The 27,977-nt window shown below is 38.7% G+C and overlaps 1 protein-coding gene across 3 annotated transcripts in view; it reads left to right on the top strand.

Annotated features, from left to right (window-relative positions):
• Positions 1–23,652, top strand: part of NEK10 (NIMA related kinase 10) — a 133,211-nt gene extending 109,559 nt beyond the window's left edge. For all 3 annotated transcript variants that reach the window (XM_084902987.1, XM_084902986.1, XM_084902988.1), the window contains 6 exons: positions 4,194–4,294; positions 10,385–10,495; positions 15,413–15,521; positions 17,883–17,935; positions 18,020–18,075; positions 22,316–23,652. In XM_084902987.1, coding sequence (XP_084759113.1) covers positions 4,194–4,294; positions 10,385–10,495; positions 15,413–15,521; positions 17,883–17,935; positions 18,020–18,075; positions 22,316–22,364 — 479 coding nt within the window. In that variant the 3' untranslated portion in view covers positions 22,365–23,652. The remainder of the gene's footprint in view (positions 1–4,193; positions 4,295–10,384; positions 10,496–15,412; positions 15,522–17,882; positions 17,936–18,019; positions 18,076–22,315) is intronic.
• Positions 23,653–27,977: the final 4,325 nt, after the last annotated feature.

The raw sequence follows: 27,977 nt of genomic DNA, 5'->3' as shown, positions 1-27,977 counted from the left end.
GCTCCTGCTCCCCCTAGGCCGTCACACATGCCATTCCAAGCCAAGCCTCTGACTTCAGCTCTAGGCCTCTTCTCATGAGATCATCTTCCCTGAAATACAGTCTCCCAGATGGCTCCTCGCCATCATATAATATATGGTCTCTGGCTATCTCACAAGCCGTTCCCACACCCCTTCATTGTACTGCACCCCGGATAAACTGGACACTAGCTACTATCCAGAGGTGGCCCTACTTAGCTGATTCCTGTCCTTTGCTGGAAATGTTTCTTCTCAGAAGCTCTCAAGTCTACCTTCCCTCACACCAGATCCATGTCCTGGCCCATTGAAAGCCTCCTCATTCTTCATGGGTTTCACAAACTAAACCTTTTTATAAACTCTTGGCCCCCCATTCCACAGTTGTTTGGGTGAACCTCCCAGGATCCTTTGTTCAACTTCTAAGCACCGGGGTTGGTTGTTAAATATTTGTAGATTTGAACTACAATTCAGTTACTTCATTTCATCTTACTTAAAAGTAAAGGAAAGAAACGAGAGTGTATCTGTCCATCATACCAAAATATAAAAGTTTGTATTGTCTTTTAACAGAGAAGTTGGTCCAAAAGAGCAAAGCTCATGTATGTTTCAGCCCCATTCAAAAAGGGAAACTATTTTTCACCTCTTCAGGGAGTTACTTCCTGAAACTTTCTATCCTCCAGTTGTTCAAAAATTGCTGACTCTCAGCAGAGAGAATTCAGGAAAATAGTAGGTTGATACTACATCTTGGTCAACTGGGGGAATGCAGTGTAATCCATCTTTTGCTAAGTGTATAGTAATTTACAGCTTGCATTGTGAACTGTAGTTTTTTAATAGATTGGATTCATAGTGTAAATCAAGTTTCAAAGCACAGGGATGGGCCATGACTGACCTGGTATTGTAACGTGCCATGACCTAATCAAGCAGAATATAGTGCACTACCTAATGCTTTTTGTGTAAGTAATTAGGATGCATAGTGTTTTCAGTGTACTGATCTGAAAGATTTATTGAGAGAGATTGCTTTAAACTTCTAAATAATATGGCTAACATTTGCCATTAACTTGGTAGTTATTTAATATTTAAATAAGGAATAAAAGTTTTAAAAGGCATCCATTTGAATTTTTATCTCTTTTTGTTTTCCTAAAATTACTAAGAGCCAAATAAGTATACGTTTTGGGGTGAGGGGATATAAGAAATTATGAAGATTTGATCACATAGAAAAGAAGGAATAACAGTTCTCATACCCAGAATTAGCCGAAGTTGTTCAGGGAATCAAGAGGGTTTGCAAATGTTATAGCTAGACTCCCTGCTATTATTTCCAGTCTCAAATTTCCTTTTTCTCTCCAACCATAACTCACATCTCAGTAAAATTTCCAGAGTACACCAGGAGTGCTGAACTGGTCATGGGTCCTGCTTTGCCATGATACAGCAGCAGCAGTTACCTGAGCGACTGTTCTTGTGGTATCTGAGACTAAACATTACCTTTAATCTAGGTGATGGGGTGGGAAATAACTTTAAATTGAAGAAAAAAAAGCAGCAGGTTACATGATAATGCTTTTAATATATAAAATGCAATAAACGAATTAGTATTCAGATATGTAAAGAGCACTTACAAATAAATAAGAAAAATGCACACAAGAGACATAAACAAGGAAATTCACCAAAGAAGTATAATAACCTCATTGCCTTCAGATAAACACATACAAAAAAACTGCTAGAATGAAATTGGTAGAATTGAGAAGTATAATATATAGTGTTGATCAAATTATAGACAAATGGATTCTCTTCTGATCAGAGTGCAAGTTGATTTAGCCACTTTAAAATGTATTGTTAAAATTAGAAACATGTATAGGTGAAGGCCCAACTAATATTTAATTTCTCCTCATCTTCCCTAAAAGACCTTTTGTACTTATGGACAACGAAGCATGCGTATGTACACTCAATGCAGAATCACTTAGCATCATGAGAAATTGAAAGCAAACTCAGTACCCATCATGACAGAGGTGGAATCCTAGCTGGTTTGGCTCAGTGGATAGAGCATTGGTCTGTGGAATGAAGGGTCTCAGGTTTGAGTTCAGTCAAGGGCACATACTTCTGTTATGAGTCCCTGGTTGGGACTCATGCAGGAGGCAACCAATCACATCAATCTTTCTCTTTGTTTTTCCCTAAAAATCAATGGAAAAATATCCTCGGGTGAGGATTAACAAAACAAACAAACAAACAAACAAAAAACAAACACAAGACAGAGGTGGCTAAGTAAACTGTGCTGCATGCAGAATGTGCAGTGCTACTCAACAATGGGTCTGAAGAATGAGCCAGAACTCTGTGTTGGCAGAAAGAATCTCCATGCCAGAATGAGAAAAAAATCAAGCTTGATGATATGTCGCCATATATTTTTAAAAAGAAAGAATTCATAAGCTAATGCTATAGATTTTCTACAATAGTAGTTTTCAAAATCTTTTGGCAATAAGAAACACATTTTATATCTTGAATGAGTGAACTCTTGCTACATGCAATGCACTCTGAAAGTTTTCTATGCTGTTCCACTTCATCCCATCCCATTTTTCAAAATGCTGGTCATAGCCCATTTAACTCATTTCAGGATCAACCACAGTCTGAAAAATGCTGTTGTGATGTTAAAGCTTATGTATGTAAATGGATAGAAAAGTGACTTGGCAACACGCCAGGCTGATGTCAGAGGTTACCTCTGGGGAGGAGGCTGATGGGTGGTGGTTCCGGGGGGCCTCCTGCTTCTCTGTAATACTTAGGTTGTTGTTATGTTTGTTTGCTTGTTTTACAAGGGGCATGTGTAATTAAACATTTTTAAATTTATTTTTTATAGAGGAAGCAATCAAAACTATTTTCCCAAGTCAAGAATTTATTGGAATTGAGGGAGAATAGTCAAAGGTTCTTAAGAAAAAACTTGTTTTAAGTTATTGTGCCTAATTGGATAATTCAGAAGACAGGCATTCTAGCTAACCATCTCTGTTTTTGTATCTAGGGCCACAGATGAGCACATTCTTGTGGCAAGGTAGAGCCAAACCCATGTGACATCCCACTCAAAATGTCATCACAAACCTAAGGACACTCGGCCAGGCCGTGAGATTGTAACTCGTTTCCTAGAAGTATTAAGTCCACATATCAAAAGCATAAAGTGGGCAACATAAAAGTGATCAAGAACTAAGCTGTTTGGTTTCTGAAAATGCGAAGTTAATGTTTCTGTTGCAATATCTACTTGGCCACATTACATGGTCTCTAATTTTTGGTATGGGTCTAGACAAACAGTTGCATTTTAACAATTATTTTGGCAGGAAACCACCACTGTAGAAAATATGGCACAGGTACACCCAGTTATCTCTGCAGGCTGTAGCTCAGCTCTGTTTTCTGTTTTAGGGCTATCTTCATTCTTCCTGATTTACCTTCACCTTTTTACCCTATGAGTAATTTATTAAACCTCATTCTAATGGTCAAGTATTGATAATTGATGCTTAAAAGGAGTTAGACACAGTTCCCAAGGAAGATAGATCCTTTAAATTTTAAACATTTAAACATAGTATTAAATGCAGATGAACTAGAACTAGATTGCTTCTTGTGCGAATTTCTTAATTAACTCAATGAAGATACCCATGAAAAAAAATAATATTTGACACCAACCTAGCCTAAAATTGTGGAAGTAGTGTGGCTCTATGATGAGAATTTGGGAGAAATTATAAATATGTCCTATTGGGACCTGGACAAAAATCCAGGTGAAAATTATAATTTGTAATAGTCAAGAGTTTGAAAGTTACTTAATTTGAACTTTTGTTCTTGGAATTTTTTATTTGGGGGAGGGATTTTCCCCCTCTCTGTAAGATTGTCTATTCAGTGTTTGTATAAATGAATTTAACACTTAAAAGCATAATATTCTCTTAACTGCACATATCTGAATCCCAGCTTTCCAATGCAAAATTCCAAGAGATAACTGGTCTTTCAAATGTTAGAAAGTAGAAGTCCGAGAAATAAAAAAAAGAACTTGTGTATCCCCTAGTATAAAGCATTGAAGTGTTATAAGGTCCCTGCATATTTTCTCATTGGTAGAATGAGGGTCTTTGCTTAACTTTTATTTCAGAATTTTACCCCATTTTCTACTAATCACTTTTAAGAGAGACAACCAGGGTCTTGACTAACTGAAAATGTATCATCCACAGCATCTGCAGGGATCGCTGTGTCCCAGAGGAAAGTCCGTCAGATCAGTGATCCCATTCAGCAGATCTTAATTCAGCTGCACAAAATCATCTACATCACGCAGGTCAGTGTTCTAGCCTTTCCTTTCCTCTTCATTGGAATATAAATCTGCTGCTGAAATTGCTTACAGACTTTGTGGAACGTTTAGTTGAGTGAGCACTTGTTTTTATCCTCCCAACTACAAATATCTGGAGACAAGATGGCTTAGCAGCAGAGCTAGGAGATAGAATAAAGAAAGCAACTATGGCTGCTTTTCCCTGTCCACCCTGCTCTTTCACTTAGTGCCCAATACAAACCAAACTTCAGTGCGAATGTGCCCTCCATGTGGGGGTGAGAGTGAGGACAGAGATGGGCTTTTGACACCAGCTTTACCCCAGGCAGGAAAGAGGAAAGTAGTGTCCACTCACAAATCCTGAAGGTACCAGCTTAAAACAAGGACCTCTCAGAGAAATGAAAACTGTAAGCCCAGAAAAGGATTGTGAAAACTCCTTTTTTCTAAACCTCAATAACTGTTTAAAAATGGCCACCAAGTACTTACAGAAATGTGTGTGGCTTGACTGTTCATCTACTAAGGAGAGGAAGAGAAATCTAGAAAATAAAGGAGGAACAGAGAGGGAAGTCACTGCTTAAAGTCCCGAGGCAGAGCACAAGGGACAGAACAGAAAGGGACCCCCCCAGCCTGGGCTGAGGTCTGGACCTCACTGGAAAGATGGGAGAAGTCCACGGAGGTGCTGTTTCCTCAGGGGGTTGGGGTGAGCCACTGATGAAGAGGTGTCCTGCCATGGAGCTTGCTGGAAATCAGCACTCCAGCATGGTGTGATAGGGAGTGCCCTCTACAGGACCTGGAGGGAGGCTGCCCACGGGAAGGTGCCACCTGCAGAGTTGAATCTGGCTGGGGGGACCCCATTGCTCTGACTGCTTCCTGCTAAAGGCCCGGGCAAGGCAGGAGCATCCCTGGAAACAGGGACAAGCTCCACCCTCCTCCAGCGTCCCTTCAGTGCATCCCTTCAGCGCCCTCTCTCAAACAGCTGGACCTGCCAACTGAGCAGTGAAGGGTGTATTTGGACCTAAGAGGCAATAAATTGATAGCTGGCACATGTAACCTGGGGAAGGGAGGCAGATATGGGAGACCTTTCTGTGGGATCCTCCCGGCCCCAATCTACAAGTTCTCAATAGGAGGATGGGGGTGGGAGACTTGGTTAATAAATCAAATATAATGTGCCACATCTCTATTGAGTGCAGGTATTATATTCAAAATTGCATTTCTACTTAAATACTGACAGATATATGGGGAAAGCATTCTTAACTTAAGTATTATGGAAATAGCTTATTGGTGCCTCAATGATTAACTCATAAATTGAGAGAAAATATCCTTTGAAATTTAAATATAGTGTTCATATGCCTTTCTTGCTAATTTATATATAATAAAAAACTTTTTAATGGATGTATTCTATAACTTTATTAGATTTTAACCCATTTTAAAGCAAGAATGAAATTATTATGATGATCTTACTATTATACCCTCACACTGCCAGCATAACAAATGGTTTCAAATTTCTTGGCAAGATGGCATTCCTTGCTGTACATTCAGATATAACCATTGTTGTTTTTTAAATTGCATTTCAGGATCCTTTAAAGATTATGACGTTGCACATAGGAAAGGATGATTCCCCTTTGAGGAACTTTACATTATAGGGGTATCTGAAGTCAGTGCCTTTCAAATACAGGAGACAAATACAAGCCTAACCATTATACTAGTGAATTTGCTGGAGGTTAAAGACCAAGATCACTGTCTCTCTCTTTCTGCCGATTGCAGAGGAAAACTGCTAAAAGTAAAATGGAATTGACAAGACAAAACGAATCAATAAAAAAAAAATCTTCTTGTCCACACATGTATTTACTAGTCAAACCCTCAGACTTCGGCTGTGGAGCTGACCCGGATTGCAGGGCTGGGCCGGTCCCTCCTGACAGCCAGCAGGTGACCTGACAGGGGAAACGGTTCACTTGTGGCTGGAGGTGGCCTTTTCTGTCCAGTTTCCATGGAGACAGATCTGTAGAAATCATCCAAGAGAAACGATTTTAAAAGGCAGGATGTTAAAATCCTTACCCTGCCTTCACTGATTTGACATGTTTTAATCAATACTGAGATGTAATCTTAAGACCAGAAAGCTGAGAATGAAATCAGTGGTTCATTTCCATCGCTGGAGGCCAAAGTCAATCTCTGGGTATATCAGGTGACCAAGTACATATGTTACCTTTTAGCCTGAGCCTCTGTGTGTTTTCTCTTAGGTAAGATCTGCCTAGCCAACTTCAGCTTTGGATTTAACTCTGCATTTAGGGTTTGGTTGTTTTGTTAAATAAATGCTTTGAAAATTAGCATACAGTTACTTTCAAGAATGAAACATCTGTTTCCCAGAGAACAGACAGGCAGTTTGGCCAGAGCTGCTTTGCATTCTGCATCTCCATCTTATCAACCACAAATGTTGCCAACAGAACAAAACTATCTGGTTGGGAAGAGCACTGTGCCGTCCTCAGATGCAAGTTGCACTACAGACTGTGAAACATACTGCCTTTCTCCTAAGTGATGATGGTTGGAAAGAGAGCCAGCCACACCCCCACATCTGGATCTCCTGGTTCCTAATGGCGAGCGTGGCAGGTTAAATAGAATTTAGGGTAATGCTGTGCTTCTCAAAGGAACTCAGGTTTGCAGGGTTTGTAAATTCGAAGGGAAGTCTTACATTTTGTGTATTTATTTTGATGATAATCTTGGAACATTTTACTTTAGCATTCAAAGAAATCCATTAAGCAGTCAGAATAGGGTTTTTATTATGAAAAAGATATTAAGTGACTATCAGATGGAGCCCCACGAACTCCAAATGGCCTGCCTGTGTACTCTTGGAGATACTGGAGAATGATGCTCTTTAAAAAGAATCCATATATTTAGCAAGTTTGAGAAAACCTACTATAAAACATACATATCAGATTCCATTTGTTATTTTGTAGTAAAAATAAATGAAAAGCAAACTTTTAGACATGTGAGTCATTATCTTTTCTAGACTCATTTCCTTCATCGGTAAAATTCAGGCAGCCTATGCGGCTATTGTGATAAAGAAAGAATATGAGGTGTTTATAAATGATAAAGTACCATAGTACAGTACAGCTCGTGATGACGCTATTTGCTCCAGATTATTGGATGTGCAAGAGGACTCGCTACCTCGGGAAGCATCCTTGCATGTTATGTTATGTCTTTAAGGTCCGGTTTCCTCACCTATAAAATAGTACCTGCTTTATAAGTTTGTTGTAGGAAAAACATGCCTTACTGTGCATAAAAGAGTAATCAGAGCACCTGGCACATAGAAATCATAGGTTATTCATGTTTTGTACTACAGTTCTTATATATTTTTATGCTTATATCATCTGCAACTGGGTAAAATTTCAAATTCTTTCCTGAAAACTTTAAAGATGCAGTGCTGTCCAGTGATAGTTATTTCAATAAGATTCAATATCTTTTTTTTTTTTAATACCGCCCTGTGTATGAATCTTAGGTTGATGGAATGTTAGCTTATTCAAGAAAGTTTTCATGAGGATTAATTCAAGCCATCAGGAGAAGTAAAACTAATTCTAACTAAAGGCTCATTAAGTTAAATAAATAATAAGGATTTTAAGAGCATCAGAATTAGTAAGTTGATGCTGGTAGCTGCCAGTACTGGGGTAAGCCACCTTTAAAGGAATCTATGGCCCACCGATAATTCACATCTTCAAAAGTTTGCCCTACCAGACAATTAGGTGTATCAGAACAGCCTTTCTAGCCATTCTCTCTGACAGTTGGGGCCATGCTGGGCAGTTACTAGACAGTCCCAGGCCAACACTGCCATCTGATGTTTAACTTAGGGAAGTGGCAACTTCTGGTAAGTAACTAGGAAATTATCAAATACAATAGTATCTCACTCAAGGCACTTTTCCCATCTCTTCCACTCTAACCCATCACCCCCTTGCTAGGAAAACATGCATATGCTCTCCTCTTCATAGTCTGATGCACTTTAAATTAAATTTACTCACTTTTGCTAGTCTCTCATGCACACAAATATCATTTATACTAATTTTCCTTCTTATCTGTCTTCCTACTGTTTGCTCATTAATGCTGAGAAATCTGCCTCTTTACATTTCTTGAGTTCCCCTTTTCATTAAAGAACAACATTAATTATGACTCTTTGCCTGGGTAAGAAGTAGTAATCCCATCTGGCTCCAGGTAAAACAAGCCACAATATTGACGTAAAATTAGATCAGCAGAGGTTCAGTGCACTCAACCTATAAAACCTTCCAGGGTACACTGAAGGGCTTCTGAACCTCCCATCTTAATTCTTCTGTAATTAAACTGCTTTGACTCAAGCAAAGTCAAGGATTAACTAGGATTATAGATGCATTTTAAAACTTTTTTTTTCAATTGCATTATTCTTATATCGTTACCGTGCTTCTAATGGGTCCCATATTCTATTGTGTTTGAGCGAATGAACAGTTTTTCTTTGCTATAAAATTAGTGGTTGTGAGCTCCTATAGACCCTATTCAGTGCTCTACTATTTTATATATCTCCCTGTTTTGTGGAACTTTGTATTGTACTTTACAATAATAGATGTCCATTGTATTAGTCAGGATATGTTAAGTTATGCTACACTAACAGATGCACCCTGGAGTCTCTTGACTTGTCACAATAGAGGTCTACTTCTCACTCAGCTAACATTGGCTGTCTTTCACCTATGGCTCTGGCATCAGGACTCCAAGCTTCTTGTCCTAGAGGAGGACAGGGATAGAAGAAGAATATTGGCTTTGCATGGCCTTATTCTTGGAATTACATACGCCATTTTCATTGGTCACAAGTAGTCACATGGCACTAACACTGAAAGAGGGGGGTTGATTAATCTCTGCTATATTACTCTTTCTTTTGATCTGAGCTCTGTGTGTTTTCTTTTAAATCTTTAGAGTTCCTACTACCACATTTTTCTTCCTATTTAGCCTTTCATTTTTCTTTGTCTTTTTGTTTTTTTCCTCTCCTTGTAAGACCGCTCCATATTTCAACAAACCAAATGCCATTTTCACCAGGAGATTCCTTATCCTGTTGATCCTATTTCTTTCCTCTGTTGTCTAGCTCCCAAACTTCACTTTACCCCTCTGTACTTTTTAGGACCTTTGATTTCCTCGTATAAATCCAACCTGCAAAGTAGTAAAAATAAACCCACAATTTTTTGAAATCTCCATTTTCATCCAATCCCACATTTTCTAAGATTCTGTAGTGACTTCCTACTACTTATTTATTAAACCTAACTCATCCTGGCCTGGCCCTCATGTGTAATAATTCTCTCTCTCTCTCTCTCTCTCTCTCTCTCTCTCTCTCCTTTAGAGGCTATTATATATATATTATTGATTTCAGAGAGGAAGAGAGAGGGAGAGAGATATATAAACATCAATGATGAGAGAGAATCATTTATCAGCTACCTCCTGCACACCCCCCACCAGGGATCAAGCCTGCAACCCAAGCATGTGCCTCCAACTGGAATCAAACCTGGGACGCTCTAGTCCACAGTTCAGTGCTCTATCTACTGAGCCAAACCATCCAGGGCCATTCTCTCCTTCTTGATAAGATTGGTCTCTACAGTCTTCAGCTGTATACTCAGAAGCACTCACAGGCAGACATCTGATTATGTGCAGATGCAGATATGTGCTTCCTGGTCCAAAGTATCAGATCCTTGAGGACAGGGCCTTGGTTAGAGTGGAAGCATGGGTTTTGCTTATGAGCATGACCCAGACATCTAAATATCTGATAGAATATATTCTTCCTCGTCAAGTCTGTTCTTTACAAAAGTCAATTTATATGTGCAATTAATATAATTTAGTTGTTATGTGAAAAATAAATGAAAGAACAGTAAGATAAATTAAGCAGCCTTTTGAAAGACAGCAGAGTAATGTATATTTTTTTCTGGATTATAGAATTAAAAATTGTAACATAGACTCATGCTATTTGGAGTACAATTTAAATTCTTATTTAGTCCTGTTGAGTGAATATTGTTACACTGACCCTCACTAAATGCTTCCCCGGAGTCAGTCAGCTGTGCAGTGTGAACAATTTGCTTATAATGATTGTTTTCTCACTTTATACAGCTTCCTCCAGTGCTGCACCACAATTTGAAAAGAAGGGTCATAGAGAGATTCAAGAAATCCCTCTTCAGCCAGCAGAGCAACCCTTGTAATTTGAAGTCTGAAATTAAAAAGGTATGGTATTCTACATTTAGGAATTCTTCTTTGGCTAATAAAGCACATCCTTCACGTTGAATTTCCTACCTCCTTTGCCTGCTGCTGTCTCCTCTATTAAAGGGTGTTATTATTTTCTTAGTCCATTCAGGTTGCTATAACAGAAATACCATAAACCAAGGAGCTTATGAACAACAGAGATTTATTGCCCACAGTTCTGGAAGCTGGAAGTCCAAGATCAGGGTGCCAGCGTGAGGACCCTCTTCTAGGTTGTAAACTGTCTACTTCTCATTGCATCCACACAGAGGAGAGAGGGGAGCTCACCTAGGCCCTGTTATAAAGGCATTTATAAAAAAATAAGAGCACTTTGTAGAAGGATTCCATCCTCTGACCCAATTACCTCTCAAAGGTCCCACCTTGTAATACAAGCAACGTGGGGATTGGCTTCAACATAGAATTTGGGGGGACATTCAGATTGGCTTAAGACACTAAGTCAAGAACATGTCTTTGCTTCTCATCTTCTCATCTTTATGTCTGAAGTCACTATTCTCAGAAAAATAGCAGAAAGTTCTTTCCATATCATTGCATGTTTTCCTAAGACTAAATATTAGTAACTATTTTTTACTGTAAATAGATTTTAATCTTGTTTTAGAGAACTCTATCCCAATTTGTTATTAGAATGTTCTTCAACAAGTCTCTAAATTGAGCGTTGCCAGTCTGAGCAAGTCATTGAACCATCTCAACCATGATTTTTATCACCTCTGAGAACCTTACAAATAGACTGAACTATTTTTAAGGTTCCTTCCATCTTGACATTCTACCACCTCCTAGACTTCAGGTGCTAGTAAATATTTCTATTCATACATACAGAAACTAAATCACAACGAGGTCAAGTCAACCAGACAGGAAGAAAATTGTTCGTTTCTGTTTAACAACATGGTGACAGGAAATCCCTTTGACCTGCTCAAGAGCATTTTAATACAGGCATGAAATTGGTCATAAGCTCCCATACCTGACCCACCTGGGTACAGATCCTTGGTCCCACTCCAATTTCATATAATTTTTTAAAAGTTTCATCAGATTCTAAAACGTTGGCACAGTCATGCTTCTAATGCTATTTTTTAAGGTTTCTTTTTCCTTCAGCGTCTCCAATCTCAGACATAAATGTGCTCATTATTCAGGCAGGACGATGGGCTCTTTGATAAGAAATTCAGACAGTGTATTGGCTTTGTTACCTTCCATCCGCGGTGGCTGCGCATACACACACAGGAGATGGGAAAAAGAAAAGGCACCGCAGCAAGTAAACAAAGCCTAAGCCCCACCGCACCGGAGATTAGAGAGCCAAGTTTCTTCCAGGGGCTGTGTTGGCAAATAAGGCCGAGCAACAAAGCCAGGGGAGATCAAAACAGAAGTGAGGGAGACCGCAGATCAATATTTATTTTAACATCTTTCTGTATCACCTCACTCATACCAATAAATAGGTTTTAAAGAAGACAGTAGCTCCCATCTCCCATGAAAAGATGAAAAGATTTTTAGATGCTTATTAAAATGATGTGCAGAATAACCCCGGCTGTACACAAAATTCATTTGAACAGAACCCCCAGCTTTAGGAGATAAAAGTGCCAGGCACGAGCGGTCTGCTGCACAAAGGTGTCTCGGCTCTTCCCCCTGAAGTAATTTTCCTTCCGTGCGTGTCTTCAAAGCAAATCATTTCCTCTTTGATTACTCAGGTTTTCACGTTTGATCCCTTCCCTGCTGCCTTTTCTCTCCTAAAAGAAGAGAGACTTCCTTTCGTTAAATCACACCCCAACCTTATCTGCCTGCTTCTGTATTGTGGCGGCATCTCTCACTAGAGCACCTGCCTCTGTGCTTGGTCTGGGGCGGTGGAAGCAGGGGATGGGTGGGTGGTGGTGGGTGTTCAGGGAGCATGGGTGAGGGGACCCAAAGAGGCATGGATTCACCTTTAATTTCAACTTGGTTAAGAGGCAGATTAAATTCTCCTGTGAAGAGAGCTCCGGTCCCCTCCTCTGCTCTGAGCTTGTGGTAGGTGGCTCACACACCATGGTGTCTACCCTCCTGATCAGTCCATCAGTCCTCATCTCGTAGATGCTAAAAAGTCTTCATCCTGGGATGTCAAAGTATTTTCTATCCCTCACCACTGAACTGAGAAGCCAAGTTTTCCGTAAAAACCTTCCAGCATTTTCTCTGTCCAGAATTCATCTCCCTTTCCCCATACTTTAGTCCCTTTTCACACATATTGCTGTGTTTTAAGTAACTTGTTATCTGCCTTACTTTCCTGTTTTCCCCAAAGGCAGTAAGAGGGTCTTATTCTTCTTTGATTCCCTCAGGGTCTTGCACAGTGCCTGGCACATGGTAGGTGCTTAATGTAAAGTTGTTGAACGTAGACTATATTACCTATATATCTCGTATAATATATTCTATGTTGGTTCTATATAACATATTCATATGTGAATATAGAAGGAAACCCTCCTGTCCCACCAGTGGCCTCTGTTCTTCCTCCTTTCTGGCATAATCTCTTGTTAACAATGACTTTTGTTCAGAGATGGATTTTTCATCCCCTGTACAACCACGGAAGAGTGGCCAACTTGCCTTTGACTGACTCGGCCACCCACCAGGGCCCCGGAAGCAGCGAGTTGTGAGGACACATCAAACGCATTTGATTCCCACCTTCCCCTCTGGAACTTCTCCTGAAACTTTGGGACCAGGTCCCTAGTCTGAAGGAGTCGTTATGGAATCACTGTGGCTATGACCTTGTAGGCTACAGAGAGGAATTAAAAATAAATAAATAAAAGGAAAATCACTTTTCTAGCAAATGAAGGTCCTTATTTATAACTCACCTGAGGTGGCCTTCAGTCCAGTGGACTCCACCTTGGCCAGAGCTACAGAGCAATAAAGCATCTGAGTCATTGTGTAAGTATCTGTGGGAACTAGAACTTCTGGTATGGGAAGAAGGAGAAACAAGATAGAAGATAGTCACTCAACTTAGAATAGGAAGTATCAATATGAGTGAATAAGATAAAGCACATGTTTTAAAAAATACAGATATTTTCTAATGTTTTCACTAAAATGGTCTAGAAACTAAACAAAAGCAACGAGCTCCCTTAACACTATGTCTTCAGGAATGTAAAAGGATGTGACTATATTTTTTTTTCTAAAGTGTAGTGTTTGGCAACATGAAGATTGAAAAACACAAATGGTTTGTGTTTACAGCATCCACAGTGCATTCATGGGATATAAGTTGCTAATATGAAGTGTTTTTATTCAGGAATAAGATGCATAATGCATGCAGAGATACATTTACAGCTCCCTGAACTTTAACAGATGTGGTTCCCCACGTGACCACCACCCACATGGACAGAACAGATCTACTCCCCCAGGAGGCTCCTGCCTGCCCTTTCCTGGCCCTGCCACAGTGCACTCATTTTCCTGCTTTCTATCTCCATCAGTTAGTCCTGCCTGATTGTGAAAATGTGTATCAGTGAACTTAGATACTGTGTATTGTTTTGCTTCTGGTTCTTTTGCTCAACCCATTTGGTGTGTGTGTCCAGAGTCTGTTCTTTCTCATTGCTTTGAAGAAGTCCATTGGGTAAGCACATCACAACACAGCATCTCTATTTTCCTGCTACCAGGGAACATTAGGGGTGTTTATAGTTTAGGGTTATTGTGAGCAAAAGTGCTATGAACATTCTTATACATTTCTGTTGATGGACAGACATACTCATTTTTTTTTTTTTTGTAGCTGCCTAAGAGTGGGATTGCTGCGTCATAGGGGAGGCATATGTTGTTTAAGTTTAATATATACTGTCAAACAGTTTTCCCAAGTGATTGAATGTGGTGTATTTTATGTTATGGGTTTTTTTTTTGTTGTTAATTCTCACCAAGGATATTTTTCCATTGATTTTTTTAAAGAGAGTGGAAGGGAATGAGAGAGAGATATGTAGAGAAACATGGATGTGAGAGAGACAAATCAATTGGTTGCTTCCCACAGGTACCCTGACTGGGTCCAGCAACTCAGGTATGTGCCCTTGACTGGAATTGAACCCTGGACCCTTCAGTCCACTACCCGACGCTCTATCCACTAAGCCAAACCCGCTTGGGCACTATGATGTATTTTAATTCATTAACAGAGTATGTAACTTCAAGATAACCACTAATACAATATATGGTCCAAATTGTGCCATATGTTTATTAATAAGAGTCAACATTTTAAAAGTAGTACATTATGTTAGCACAGGCACTAAACCTTGGCCAGTCCACATGCTGGTTGGAATTAGAGGTGAAAGGAGGATAAAAAATGTTTATAGTAAAAAATTTCATTAAAAATTTCAGCTGCAGAGAAGAGCATTAAACAATTGCAGCTTCAATAAATTCTGTCATTTGGTGAATTACTCTTTCCTTTAGAGTGCTGGGAATCAGTGTGTGGAAATTAAAACTAATTATTAGTTATTCAGGAAAATGTATTCAGAAATGTGTTTGCTTTGGTAGAAGAAGAAGGCCTTGTTCAAAGCAGATACACGGTTGGTGATTTGGGCTAAACATATTGTTCTGTTGAATAATTGAAGTTCATTCCACCTACGCATGATTAAAAAAACACACACACCACATTTTGATGTCCCAATCTGTGACATTATTTTTCTATCTATTTTTTATTTTGCTCTCATAAAGCTATAAAGTGTAGAGTTGTTGTTTTTTTATTTTCTTTTCATGTGACCAGGGAATTATCTAACTTGCTCTTTCTGATTTATGCGTTATTTTGGAAGGAAGAAGATGTGTGTTTATCTATTTACAAGGGATTGAAATGCACAGAGCACTAAATTTTCTGTGCAGACGCAGGGAAATGGAAAAGCTCACATAGAGGCCTCCTGCCATTTGCGTCTGAGTGTAAAAGATGATGTGGCTTTGCTTTTTCTGTTCCAGTTATCTCAGGGATCTCCAGAACCCATCGAGCCCAACTTTTTCACGGCGGATTATCATTTATTACATCACTCAGCAGGTGGGAACAGTCTGTCCCCAAACGAACCGCCAGGTAATGGTCTCCAGCACGGAAAATCTGATGCTCACAGAAAAATATAGTAGCTTTTGGAGCAAGAGCTACCTTTAAAGATTATAATCTTCAATTTAAAAAGAAAAATAGAGCTTATTTTGATTGTCTAGGGAAGTAGTTCCAAGGTAAGAATCTAGAAATTCCCTGAGATGTACTTTCCCTGGTTGTGGCAGCTTCTTGATCATTTATTAATACGTTAAACAAACAGCAGAATCCATGTGGGTGAATTATATTTCCTCTTATTTCTTCTTGCTTATCTGGTGATGACAAATCAAGTGCCCAAAACATCTAGGGAGAGAAAAAGTAGAAATGAAGAGTTTGAATATTTAAAATGGAGAAAATTTGAAACATATGAAGGATCCACATCAGACATACTTAATTTTTTTCTTCTTTTTGCACAAATCTCATATTGGGGGGCTATATATAGCATAGGGACTAAAGGTACAGGTTCTTACAGATTCTAGACATTGATGTCTAGATTCAAATCTTGGCTCATTCATTTAGTAGCTGATCTTGGGCAAGTTATTTGACCTTTCTGCACCCAGTTGCCTTGCCTATAAAATGGGGATAAAAATGGTACCGGTATCACAGAGTTAAAGTGAGGATCCGTGTAAACTCGGATAAACTGTTTGGCTGTGAGTAAGGGCGCAGCAAAGGTTACATTTCTTGTGACATTTGAACACTCAGAAGTTTTCAGGCTACTTGAGATTTCAGAATTCCTCCATAGTTTTTGAGTTCCTGTAAACTATAGTTGCATCACTCAGTGGAATGGATTGGTTAAGTTTACGGTTAAATGAAGACTTATCATCTCAGCCTAGAAAAATACTCATTTCGGTTGTGTCTTTGTGGTTGCTTCGTATAGGCAAATTATTTCATGTACTAATTATTAAATTCTCCCTAAGTCTTAGAGTCCTGGGATAAAGCTAGTCCGCGTAGGCAGAATTTCACGTGAAATAGATCCCAAGAAATCCGTAAGGTAACGATAAACCTTTGTCTAAAGTCATTTGCTTTTCAAAGCATCTCCCAGGCAGGCGATTCAGTCCATAGGTGACCCTTCTGACAATAGCAGCTTCGTGAACTGAAGAGTCTGGCAGAAGTCTCTCTGTGGCCTGAGAGCCAGAGGACAGGTGGGACCAGGACAGCTGAACACCTCGCCCCAGAGCAGACTAGGAATATCCCTTGTCATAGCAGGCTGGGCAAAAGCAAAGACAGCCCATACTCATACCTCCCCTTGACATTCAACCCATTTTTTTTCCTTCTCTCTCCACTGGCAGGGGAGCCCCAGGGCATCCACATAAGTCAGTGTTGAATGATTTGAGTGGAAGCTGGTTGATGTTACTTTGGGTGGTGTCATTATGGTGTTAGCATTCATACTCAGATCAAACATCAAAACAAGTATTGCCCTTTGGCATTAAATGTATAGATTTTATTTCCCTCTAACAGCCATAGGAAAGGGTCAGGTCTTTTACTGTCTATTTCTGCTTCCTTCTAAAAATTTATCTTCTTTCAACACAAATCTATTCTCTACCTAGTGGACTAGGAAGAGTTCAATGAACAGAACACTCACCCATCAGGTAGTTGCAGTTTGGAATCACTACACACACACACACACACACACACACACACACACAAACACACAGTCTCTCTCTCTTTTTCTCTCGCTTGCTTGCTAATGATATCTCCTAAATCAGGGGTCTTCAAACTACGGCCCACGGGCCACATGCGGCCTGCAGAGGAGTCTGATCCAGCCTGCCAGGTTTTTTGGGCAGTGAGCGCAGCCGAGGTGTTACAGTAGGAATTAGTATTTCATATAGGCTGGCCCTCCAGCTCTCTGAGGGACCGTGATCTGGCCCCCACTTTAAAAAGTTTGAGGACCCCTGCCCTAAATCTTTGTATATTATTATTTTTTAAAATATATTTTATTGATTTTGCACAGAGAGGAAGAGAGAGGGATAGAGAGTTAGAAACATCGATGAGAGAGAAACATCTACCAGCTGCCTCTTGCACACCTCCTACTGGGGATGTGCCCGCAACCAAGGTACATGCCCTTGACCGGCATCAAACCTGGGACCTTTCAGTCCGCAGGCTGATGCTCTAGCCACTGAGCCAAACTGTTTTCGGCATCTTTGTGTATTATTTTGTGATGGCTACCTCAAAAGCACCTGTGTATTTAAAAAAAGAGAAAAAGTTCGACTGTCCTAAGCCAAGACTATTTGGAATGTTTGTAAGTACTCATCTTCATCATTGAAAAACTGACCTGATCTCCCTGCAGTTGAGCCATAATTGCCAATAAAGTCTAAGAAAATGTGAACCAAATGTCAGACTTTCCATCATTTATTGCAGGCCTCCCCACCAGCTGTGACTTGGAGGAGGGAATAACATATGAGCAGATGCAGGTGAGGTTTCGGCAGTACCTCTGGATGATTTTATTTTGTTGCTTTTAACTCAATGCTAACACGATTTTCTTTTTCCAACTTTAGACTGTGATTGAAGAAGTCCTAGAGGAAAGTGGTTATTACAATTTTACTTCTAATAGGTGAGCTCTAGAGTTTGCTTTCCAATTTGAAATATCATTTGAGATCAGTGGATATTAGATCTGGTTTCTCTATATTTGATTCCAGAAGGCTTTTTCCAACGTTTATTTTAAACACTTTTATAAAGTATCTTGTCTCAGACTAGATATACCATTGGTAGAATATATGTTGCTCATCTTTTGTACAGATGCAGTATTGTTGAAAAGAAAGGGTGACCACTTAGTAGTAATTTACTCCCATAAAAATATGAACACAGTAAAATGGAAAATCATTTTTAGATTTTTTTTTTAAATTAATCAGTTGTGTGCTCCATTCCATTAGAGCTGTAATCTCAGATTTCCATCCCTGAAATCTACCCATTGCTTGTATAGGATGCAAGAGGAAAAATGCAGCAAAAACAATCACTTCCGGTCACTTTATGTTTGGGAGAGAGGGGCTTGTTGTGATGGGTTGCCATTTGAGTACCCTATACAGGGGCTGTATAGTACCTTCTACTATCACCATTATTGATGCTCTAAAAAATATACTCTATTTTTTCAGTTTAGACCAGTTCTGGATTCCTGCAGTTTTACTGTTGGACATGGTGTTGGGCACAAAGATTTGAGTATAATTAGTTTATTTAGGAGGCAATTCCATGAAGCACTGGTAGGGGAAGAGATCATCCAATAGAGGTTTCATTTCCAAGCAAGTTACCATTGCAGATGACTGGAGCTTGATCCCACCAGGGAATCTGAGAGCCTGTGTAGCAGACGGGCCTCACTATTCCTCCAATTTCCATCAGTCATTCTTGGAGGCCTTTCCCCAGGGGAGGTTAGTTACCTGGCATCTCTGGCCTTCTGGAAAGCAAACAAAGCCTATTCTACAGGCCAGAGCAACTCTCAAGGAAAAGAAATGCAGATGCTGGCGGTTGGAATCAGGCTGGCATGCTTTGAAGTGGTAAGGATGAAGCAATATGGGCATTGACAGTCTCTACTACACATAAGTTGTCCCTTGATTTTTTCCAAGAAGCCACACAGAATATGCATGGATAGTAAGCAACCACATACACATTATATGTGGCTAACAGTAGCTGTAGGAAGCACAGTCTTATGGAGTTTGCTCTCCCAAAGTGGCCTTTATTTGCTTAGAGGAACTGCCTTCCTTTCTAGCTAGTGAAACTATCTTGTGACATGATTTAAATTATTCAAGAAGTTTTCCCCAAAGATAACTATTTGTAGTCATGGTGAGAGAAAGAGGGCCCAAGAACATCCTGTGAAGGTCATTATTCGCAAATTAGATTCTTTGTGAGGTTACTTCAGTTGCCAAGATTGTTTTTCCTTCTGTTTCACGAGTTGTTCTTATGAATCACACATGAGATTATTCATCTATTTGTTCTTTTGGTGTGCAATATATTTCCAAAATACTACCTTCATAAATGTAGTTCTGTTTTGATTTGTAACTGAAATGATGAGTAATTCTCATTTTCCAAGGATCTATTGTTAATAGAAATCACCATCTCCATGTTTACTAGCCTTCCACCATTCCTGGAGAGATTTAATTTTTCACTCTCTACTCCTGGACTGGGAATATGCAGCCTTCCATGGATAGTGTGTATGTCTCTGTTCTTGACTCTCAGCATCTCAATCCAAGTGCTTTGTCTTAAGTGGGGGCAAAAGGAATACCTGTCAGTTTTTAATCTGTATCTTCTAAGAGATTCAGGATCATGGGCAATAACTTTCTTCATATTTTACAGAAAAATCAACTAAATATCAATAGAAAAAACAGGTGTTTAAGGAACTTAGAGAACTTTTTATGAGAGCTAATTTTCCTTTAAAAAAAAAAAACACCTAATTTCAGCCTTATTTTGAAAAATTTGCTTATGTCAGTTTTTTAGTTCTATTATCACATTTTAAATATAAAATCAAACATTACTTCTACTTCCAAATACATATTCCCATATTAAAAGACATTGCAAATTCCATATTATGATGAACAGATAAGATGCTTAATAACAAAGGCAAAAAAATTATTCACATTTGTATTCAGAATTGTGAATAGAATAGGAAGACATGATTTAAATGATCAAGTTTAAGCAGCGAAGATAGGTATGAAATACTCTTAAAAATGCTTTAAATGAAAACAATTCACCCATGTATAAATCTGTATAACCATAACACTCCCTTTTCTGCTTCTACTAGCCATGATATAATATATCTTGGGAGAAAGACTCTACAGTTGACTAGTAAAAATAACCCTTGGTTTTGCTTAAAGCCATCACGCATTTACTGGTGTTCCAAATTAATTCCATAGAAATAATTCAAGCTGTACTTAGAAGAACCCAATACTTTAGAAGCTGAAAATATACATAATCTCAAATACAAATCAAATCAACTGTGACAGTAATGATTTTTTTTTTATAATCAAAAGATAGAGGATGTTAAATATCATAGAACATATATAGGTATTTAGAATCAGTAGATTGTGTTTTCCCAAATACCTTTCAGAGAAAAACTAATATTACCAGAGATATTAATAGATGTTCCCTGAAAAATAAAGTTTTATGACCAAATATGTTTGGGAAACTCTGAACATATGATTTTCCATTTGTGAAGAATGTTGATACACATACCATATTAAAGACTCTGAGATGGACTGTAGGAAAGAAATCTGTTGACTTTGTTTAGCCCAGTAATTCCTCAGCTTTTATTGGGAATGCAAGTTGAGAAAAATTGCTCTAGCAATATGATTTGAAATGGAAAATATTGTTTTAACTCCTCTGCCAGGATCTACTCAGATCTGCTATTGTTCTCATTATCTTTATTTTCATCATCATCATCATCATCATCATCATCATCATCACAAAATGTTATTAAATTACCATGCACAGAAAATTATACACCTAATTTCTGTTTATAGCTTAAGACTGTCAATTCAAATTTATACACATATCTACAAAGTATCAAGATAGCAACTAAAGCATTAAGCCAAGAGATGACACATTTTCAGCTTAGATTAAAGACTTTGTTTAAGGATAGAGAGATGCCACTGGCATCTAGCTATTGACTATCTTTTGGGAAGATTTCTAGAACTATTTAAATAATGAGGGTAAAGCTGGGACAGTTGGTAGAAAGAATATCTCCGGCACAAAATGCTGCATTAGTTTTTAAAAAATGATAACAGAAACAGAAATAGCAGCAAGAAACCATAACCAAATAGGGGATTCTTCATTTCTGGGCTTCTGGGAAGGGGGGAGGTAGGTCTGAGTTGAGAGGAAGAAAGTAAAAGAAAATGAAACAAAGTCAAAACAAACTTGACCAGTGCAAAGCATATCATTTCTTGGGTTATAAGGTTAGTCACAGTTGACACATAAACATTTAACTTTCTTACCAGAAAGATACAGCCTAGCATGCCTTAATGTTCTCATTGTTGTTGTGAGAGTAAAACTGAGTTCTGTGAGCAAATAGATGACAAACATATACTTAAATGTAACATTAATATTTTATTTTATAATGATAAAATATGTGTTGAGAAATAGGGATATGCAAGCTAAAAAGAGATCTACATTGAATTAACTTTCATTGCTCCTCTTCCCCCATTAACTGATGAATATATAAAATAAATATTTAATGTGCATAGGCATTTAAATGTACAAGCTACTTTGAATAGGTGTTTATTTTTCCACTATACAAGGTCATCAGTTCCAATCTATACTAATAAAAGGGTAATATGCTAATTAGACCAGATAGACCGGATGTCCTTCTGGACAAAGCCACAGTGGCGGGCCGAGGCAGAGGCAGTTAGGAGTGATCAGGTTGGCAGGGGAGAGTGGTTAGAGGTGATCAGGCCAGCAGGGGGAGCAGTTAGGAGTGATCAGGCAAACAGGCAGAGGTGGTTAGGAGCCAATGGTCCCAGATTATGAGAGTGATCAGGTCTAAACCGGCAGTTGGACATCCCCTGAAGGGTCCTGGATTGGAGAGGGTGCAGGCTGGGCTGAGGGATTCCCCCCCCCATCTCCCCACGTGCACGAATTTCATTCACTGAGCCTCTAGTTGAGTTCATAATTTGACAAAGGCACTGTGTTGGCCCTGAACATTAGCAAAAGGTTGCATTCTAAAAATCTTCTCACACTATTGTCATTTAGAACCACTTTTTTAAACTTGTGATTTATTTACTTATACACCTGAGCAACTGCTCTGGAAATGGAATGTGTAAGCTAAAATATTTGTGACTCTATAAAACTCTTTCCATTTCTGAATTTTCTAGGTATCACTCCTATCCATGGAGGACCAAGAACCACCCAACCAAACGATGAAAATGCTGCACTTTGAATGAACTTGATTCTCCCAGCAAAGTTCAAGTTCGGGACTTGCGCCACCACTGCAAGATGCCTGAGGACTGGGTGCTGTTAAAAGAGTGTAGAGGAGAAAAGACCACAATGCCATAGAGCCGGCAGGACCTCTTTCTGGAGGTCTGGTGCTAGGCTCTGTGAGGGCTGCAGTGCTTGGAGGCTCAATTCCTAGGATGCAATACACATGGGGCGACAGGGCTCCCAGTGTGCTTCTGGGAGAAGATGCTGCAAATTCACCTGCGGGACAAAAACCCACTCCTCACAGAACTTTCCTCCAAGTTAGAAAAAATGAACACCTTGTCATATTTTTCAAAGAAATATTTTATACTTAGAATTGCTAAGTTCAGAGACATCTATCTTTCCATGTATACAAAATAGTTTTAGTTAAAGAAAATTATAGGACTCAAAATAATAACATATTGGGTGATTCACTGTATCTCCCATTTTTTTTTTAAATCTTAAAAGATATTTAAAATGTGATTGAATTTTTTGTTTGTTTTAATGAAAGGATTGGTTCTCTCTTAACCACTTGGGTGCTAGTGGTCTTGAACCCAGATACAGTGTAGACAGTATTGTAACCTTGCACAGCCTCTGGGAATAATTATCAAATAGTCATATTTAAGTTAGAGTAAGAGAATATATGGATGTACAGTGTGTATATGTACATATGAGTGAGAGCAGAGGGGATTCGGATTAGTCTAATGCTTTGCTGCTAATCATACTTATAGTGTTTTTAGAGCACTTTGAAGAGTTCATAGAATCTATGAGAGAGATGCAATATTTCTTGTTTTAAGTACCCCCTTACTAAAATTACATTGTTATAAAATTTTTATTGTTTAAAATTTGAAATGAATACAAGTTATATAATAAAATCGAAGTTCCTTGATTCATTGAGACATCCCTTAAAAAGAGAAATCAGAATACCAAACAGTGTCCCATTCCTATACAGAAAGAATTTACGATGGAAACTTTCTAGATTTTTATTAGTCTTCAATTGGCTTCTTACAACTTCTATAATGTCAAGAAATGCCCTTATTGTCAAATCAGACTGCACTTCTAACTCCTTAAAGAATATTTTAATGCTATATAATTACTAACTGAAATTAGGCTTTTTGTTTACTTTTCACTGAGTTCTGTTATTTTTATTGACATTGGTGTATTTTTAGCACAATTGAATAAATTTAGTTAAATATATTTATAGTAGTTAAAACACTAACCTTTTGTATAGAATGGGAAAATATTTTAATGTGAATCCATCTTTTTTTTTTTTTTTTACAATTAGCATGTTTAATTCTTAAACAATATCCAAATTCCCTTTAGCTAATGCCTTTGAAGACTGTCAATGAATTGTTGTGTTTAAGCCAAAGTAATAAAAAAATACAGTGCAATTTATAGATTCACATCTAATTTAAAATCATAGATGTAAATATAGTAATGACAATTTCATTTTCAGCTTTCAAACCAATTCCATCCAAATGTGAAATTTGCACTTGAAATCAAAATGCTGTGGTTTTGTTGATTTAAACCAAGCAAAATTTTATTCCTATTCCATTTAATTTGAACCTGAACTATTACTTTTCATTTTTTTTTTTAAATATATGGAATGGGCACATTTTTTCATTGTATAGGAGGTATGGGCCCTAGAGGGACAGTACTTAGAAATATACCAAGCTATGTGGTGAACATTTGAACAATTAAGTTCTTTATCAAATGACAATAGATAGAAAAGAATAGTCTTCAGCGGTCACATGTTAGAGAAGAGACATTATGTATTGAAGGTGATCTTCAATGCATGCAGTCAATCTCATGAATGAACTGAGCAGACAATTTCCATCTCACACTTTCAGGCCAGAGGAACGGCATGGATTATTAGGAGCCAATAAAAACAAGCAAAAATAAGCAAATGTGTGGCTTTTTCAGCAGCAGCTTCAGGCCCATCACTGATAAGTGGATTATTTTGCCAAAATAATGGATGTGTGCTGTTTGAATCCCTCTCTCTACCAGTTACTGAATCAACATTCTCCCAGGCAAGAATGAGCCTTTAAGAGGAAGTTAGGTCCTGGTAAAGGAACCACTTTTTTTTTTTTTTTTTTTTTTTGCAGGGAGGCACATCCCAGCAGCAAAGTCAACTTTCAAAAGCCTTGTCTTTCAAATTTTATTTAGCTCCACTCCCCCTTACAAGGAAACAAGAAGGCTCATTTTGTTTTGACAATCAGAACTGTCTTCTAATGCAAAGAAATTGTTACTTGAACTCTAGAGACCTCTTCATCTTTCTTGATTGCACTTCCAGAATTTCTCTTCCTTTTGTACGAGTTTTAATTATGTGTTGTGTAATGAAATCCCTGTTAATCTATCTCATGCTCAGTCACTGAATATTTCTGTGGAACAGAAGATGAGTCAGTTTTTTCAGATCACCTTTGTTGCACAGACACTTCAGTGAATTATGTTATGATCCACCAGCTCTATCTGAATATGTATATTTGAAACCTTAGTTTGCTTCTTCAAAAAAAGAAAAAAGATGTTCCTTCTCAGGGAAGTGACTGCAGTAGGCCTATAAGCTTCCTGGTTGTTAACCTTCTCTCCTTCTAGATATATTTCATTAGAGATCTTCAGGGCATAGTAATATACGCACTAGACCCAGTGTTCATGGAGGAGTTTCAGAAATCTAGAGAAATGTGGATACTGGTGAAGCAGTGGTCAGTGTGTACAATCTGCTTCGGCATTCTGAAGCAGAACCACATTAGCAAACACTGTTATAAAGTTTACCCAAATGGTTGAACTGATTAGGAGTTAAGGTCTTCCTAGAAGTACCATCTATGACTTAAGAAATACCATAAGCCAAAGGCGGTTTGGCTCAGTGGTAGAGCATCGGTCTGCGGACTGAAAGGTCCCAGGTTCGATTCTGGTCAAGGGCATGTACATTGGTTGCGGGCACATCCCCAATTTAAAAAAAATTTTTTTTTTAAATATATATATATAAAGAAAGAAATACCATAAATTTTGATGTGCAAAAATATAGGGCTGCTTGATTCTATGCAATTGTAGCAATATCCTTAATCATCACTCATATTTAAGACATGTGGAGGCAACTCTGTCAGTATTAATATACCTAGAATCCACATCCTTTCTATGATTTGCTAAATTGTGAAATATATTTATGGCTATTCCTTTGTTTGGGATGGCAAGGAACTGAGTACAATCGATATGCCGGATTCCTTTAGAAGTAGGTCCCACTTCTACCTGAAAGCAGAAAATGCTTCTTTATAAGCTGCTTTTATTGTTTACCTTTCACTTTTCTAATGTGTTTTCATGAGCACAGGAATCAATTGGAGAGGCAGGCGATGCAGCCATAGAGGGCGCCTGAGCAAGGGATGCTTGGTGCTTTCAGAGACTGACCTTGACTTTGGGTAAAATTCTGTCCAGACATGCAATTCTTCATGTTTAGCAACTAAATGTTATGGTAAGTGTATTCCATGTCTTTATAATATCTTCCAGATTGCACACATTGGTGGGCATCATTTTGTATATCTTTTCAATTGGAATGTGCTACTAACTGTATACTTAACCTTGGATGCTGTTTTTCATGTTGATGGGAAGACTCAAACATTTCAGGAAAAGAACTTCGTGATAAATTCTTTTTTGTGTGTGTGATAAATTCTTATTTGTGTTAACTTGCATGTTATAATTATGACCATTATAATTGATTGCATTCCTGCCATGGTGTCGCTTGAGGTTTGCAAGAGAGGAACAGGGAAGAGTTTATAATTTTGATGGGATGGATGTTGCCAGTTTACACATGCTCAGGGTCAGTGCACAATAGTTGTTTTCGAAAATGAAGATCACATACCCTATAATGATAGCAGCATTCTTGTTATGTGACATATATTAGAGTTTTAACTACATATATGCAGTGATTAATAATATACAAAAATTTAAATACAGTTTATTGCTTTTATCCTAAATTTAATTCTATATTCTCAATTGAAAACTAAAAATTACTCCTCTAAACAGTACAAATTGTCTTTTTTTAAATGAAGCTCTCCCCTGTGCCCAGAAACTGCATTTAGGATTAGTGGATGTGTGTTATAACAAATATTTGACTTTTTAACTGCTGTCCTTTGGAACTAGCTTACCTTTGTTTTCCTCTGAACAAAGTTTTGTCTTTATAGAAAAATCAGTCATTTTGACAGCTCACCAACAAGTCTGGGTCGATACTCAGAATTGATCTGAGGAGCTCACACATGAAAAATTAGCTGAAGATTTTGCAATCATAGGACAGACTGGTCCCATATAACAGATAGAGAGAGGTCTGGACAAAGAAACAAACCTAGAGGACCACGTGCTTTATACCCTTAGCACCTTTAAGTCAGAGTGTGAAAGTCACTTTCAGAATGATATTCTTAACGCATGAGTCAGGTCTGCATGTCAAGCACCGCTTGAGTCAGGATTCTGAAAGACAACAGAAGGCTTATCAGTGACGGTTGAATTTGCTTTTCTTGCCCTCCACGTTCTCCGTGTCTGCCTCCTACATCAGTGACTTGTGAAAGGAACACGACTGGCTTGGGGATAGCTCATGACAGGAATGAGTATCTGAAGTGTTTGTATGAGTCCAACATTACATCGAGGGGGATGAGTACATGTAAGTTCTCAGGAGTGAAATCCCAGCTTGTCAAAGATGAAAGATGGATCCCTCACGGACATGGGATGCTCCCCAAATAAACACTATTTTGAGAAGTTGGAGTCCATGTTCAAGGCAAGTAGTTCCCCAGCGCCTGGCATGGCCCTACAGGCTCCTCACGGGTGGTGAGCAGTTGGCAAGGGGCCAGGTAACTCCATGCACTTGACTGACTCATGTCACCCCCAGAGCTCAGTGTCATTGGACTGCGGTCTCTGAGCTCTCGCCAGTCAGGTGGTCCCCAAAGTGGCCTCCTGAGGCTCCTAGGAACTTGGTCAAATCCCTAGGACAGGGTCCATGTGAAGCAGGAAACACCTCAAAGAAGCACTTCTGTCTGCCATCAAGTGAATGCAGTTCTTCCTTTGGGGCCCATGGTTTCTTCCCTGTCTTTCCTCTAGGGCAGTGGTTCTCAACCTTCCTAATGCCGCAACCCTTAAATACAGCTCCTCATGTTGTGGTGACCCCCAACTATAAAATTATTTTTGCTGCTACTTCATAACTGTAATTTTGCTACTGTTAATGAATCGTAATGTAAACATCTGTGTTTCCCGAAGGTCTTAGGCGACCCTGCTAGCAGTTCTCAACCTGTAGTTACTGGCCTCAGGCCCATTTCCTCCGATAATGCACATTTTATAAGAAATAGAAGTGGGACTTCGGTAAGTGCCGACACTTAGCTAGGTTAGATAAGAAACGTTTAAAGGTATTTCAAGAAAACCACGCACTTGACAACTCATGGAGAGATCCCATCATTTCGCTCCTCCGAAATGGGCAACAAAAACCAGTTAAAAGAAAAATCCTCTGAGGGCATTTTGTTTACTGGCATTTAGTGGACCAAACGGAATGAGAATGCTTCCTGTGTTTTATTGTTCTCAGCGGTGAATTCGTCAGGATTGACAGGAACA

Source organism: Pipistrellus hanaki, assembly GCF_964339955.1.
Source record: "Pipistrellus hanaki genome assembly, chromosome: 13".
Taxonomy (NCBI): Eukaryota; Metazoa; Chordata; class Mammalia; order Chiroptera; family Vespertilionidae; genus Pipistrellus; species Pipistrellus hanaki.
Note: the sequence above shows the minus strand (reverse complement) of the source record. Positions and strands in the feature narration are given on the sequence as shown.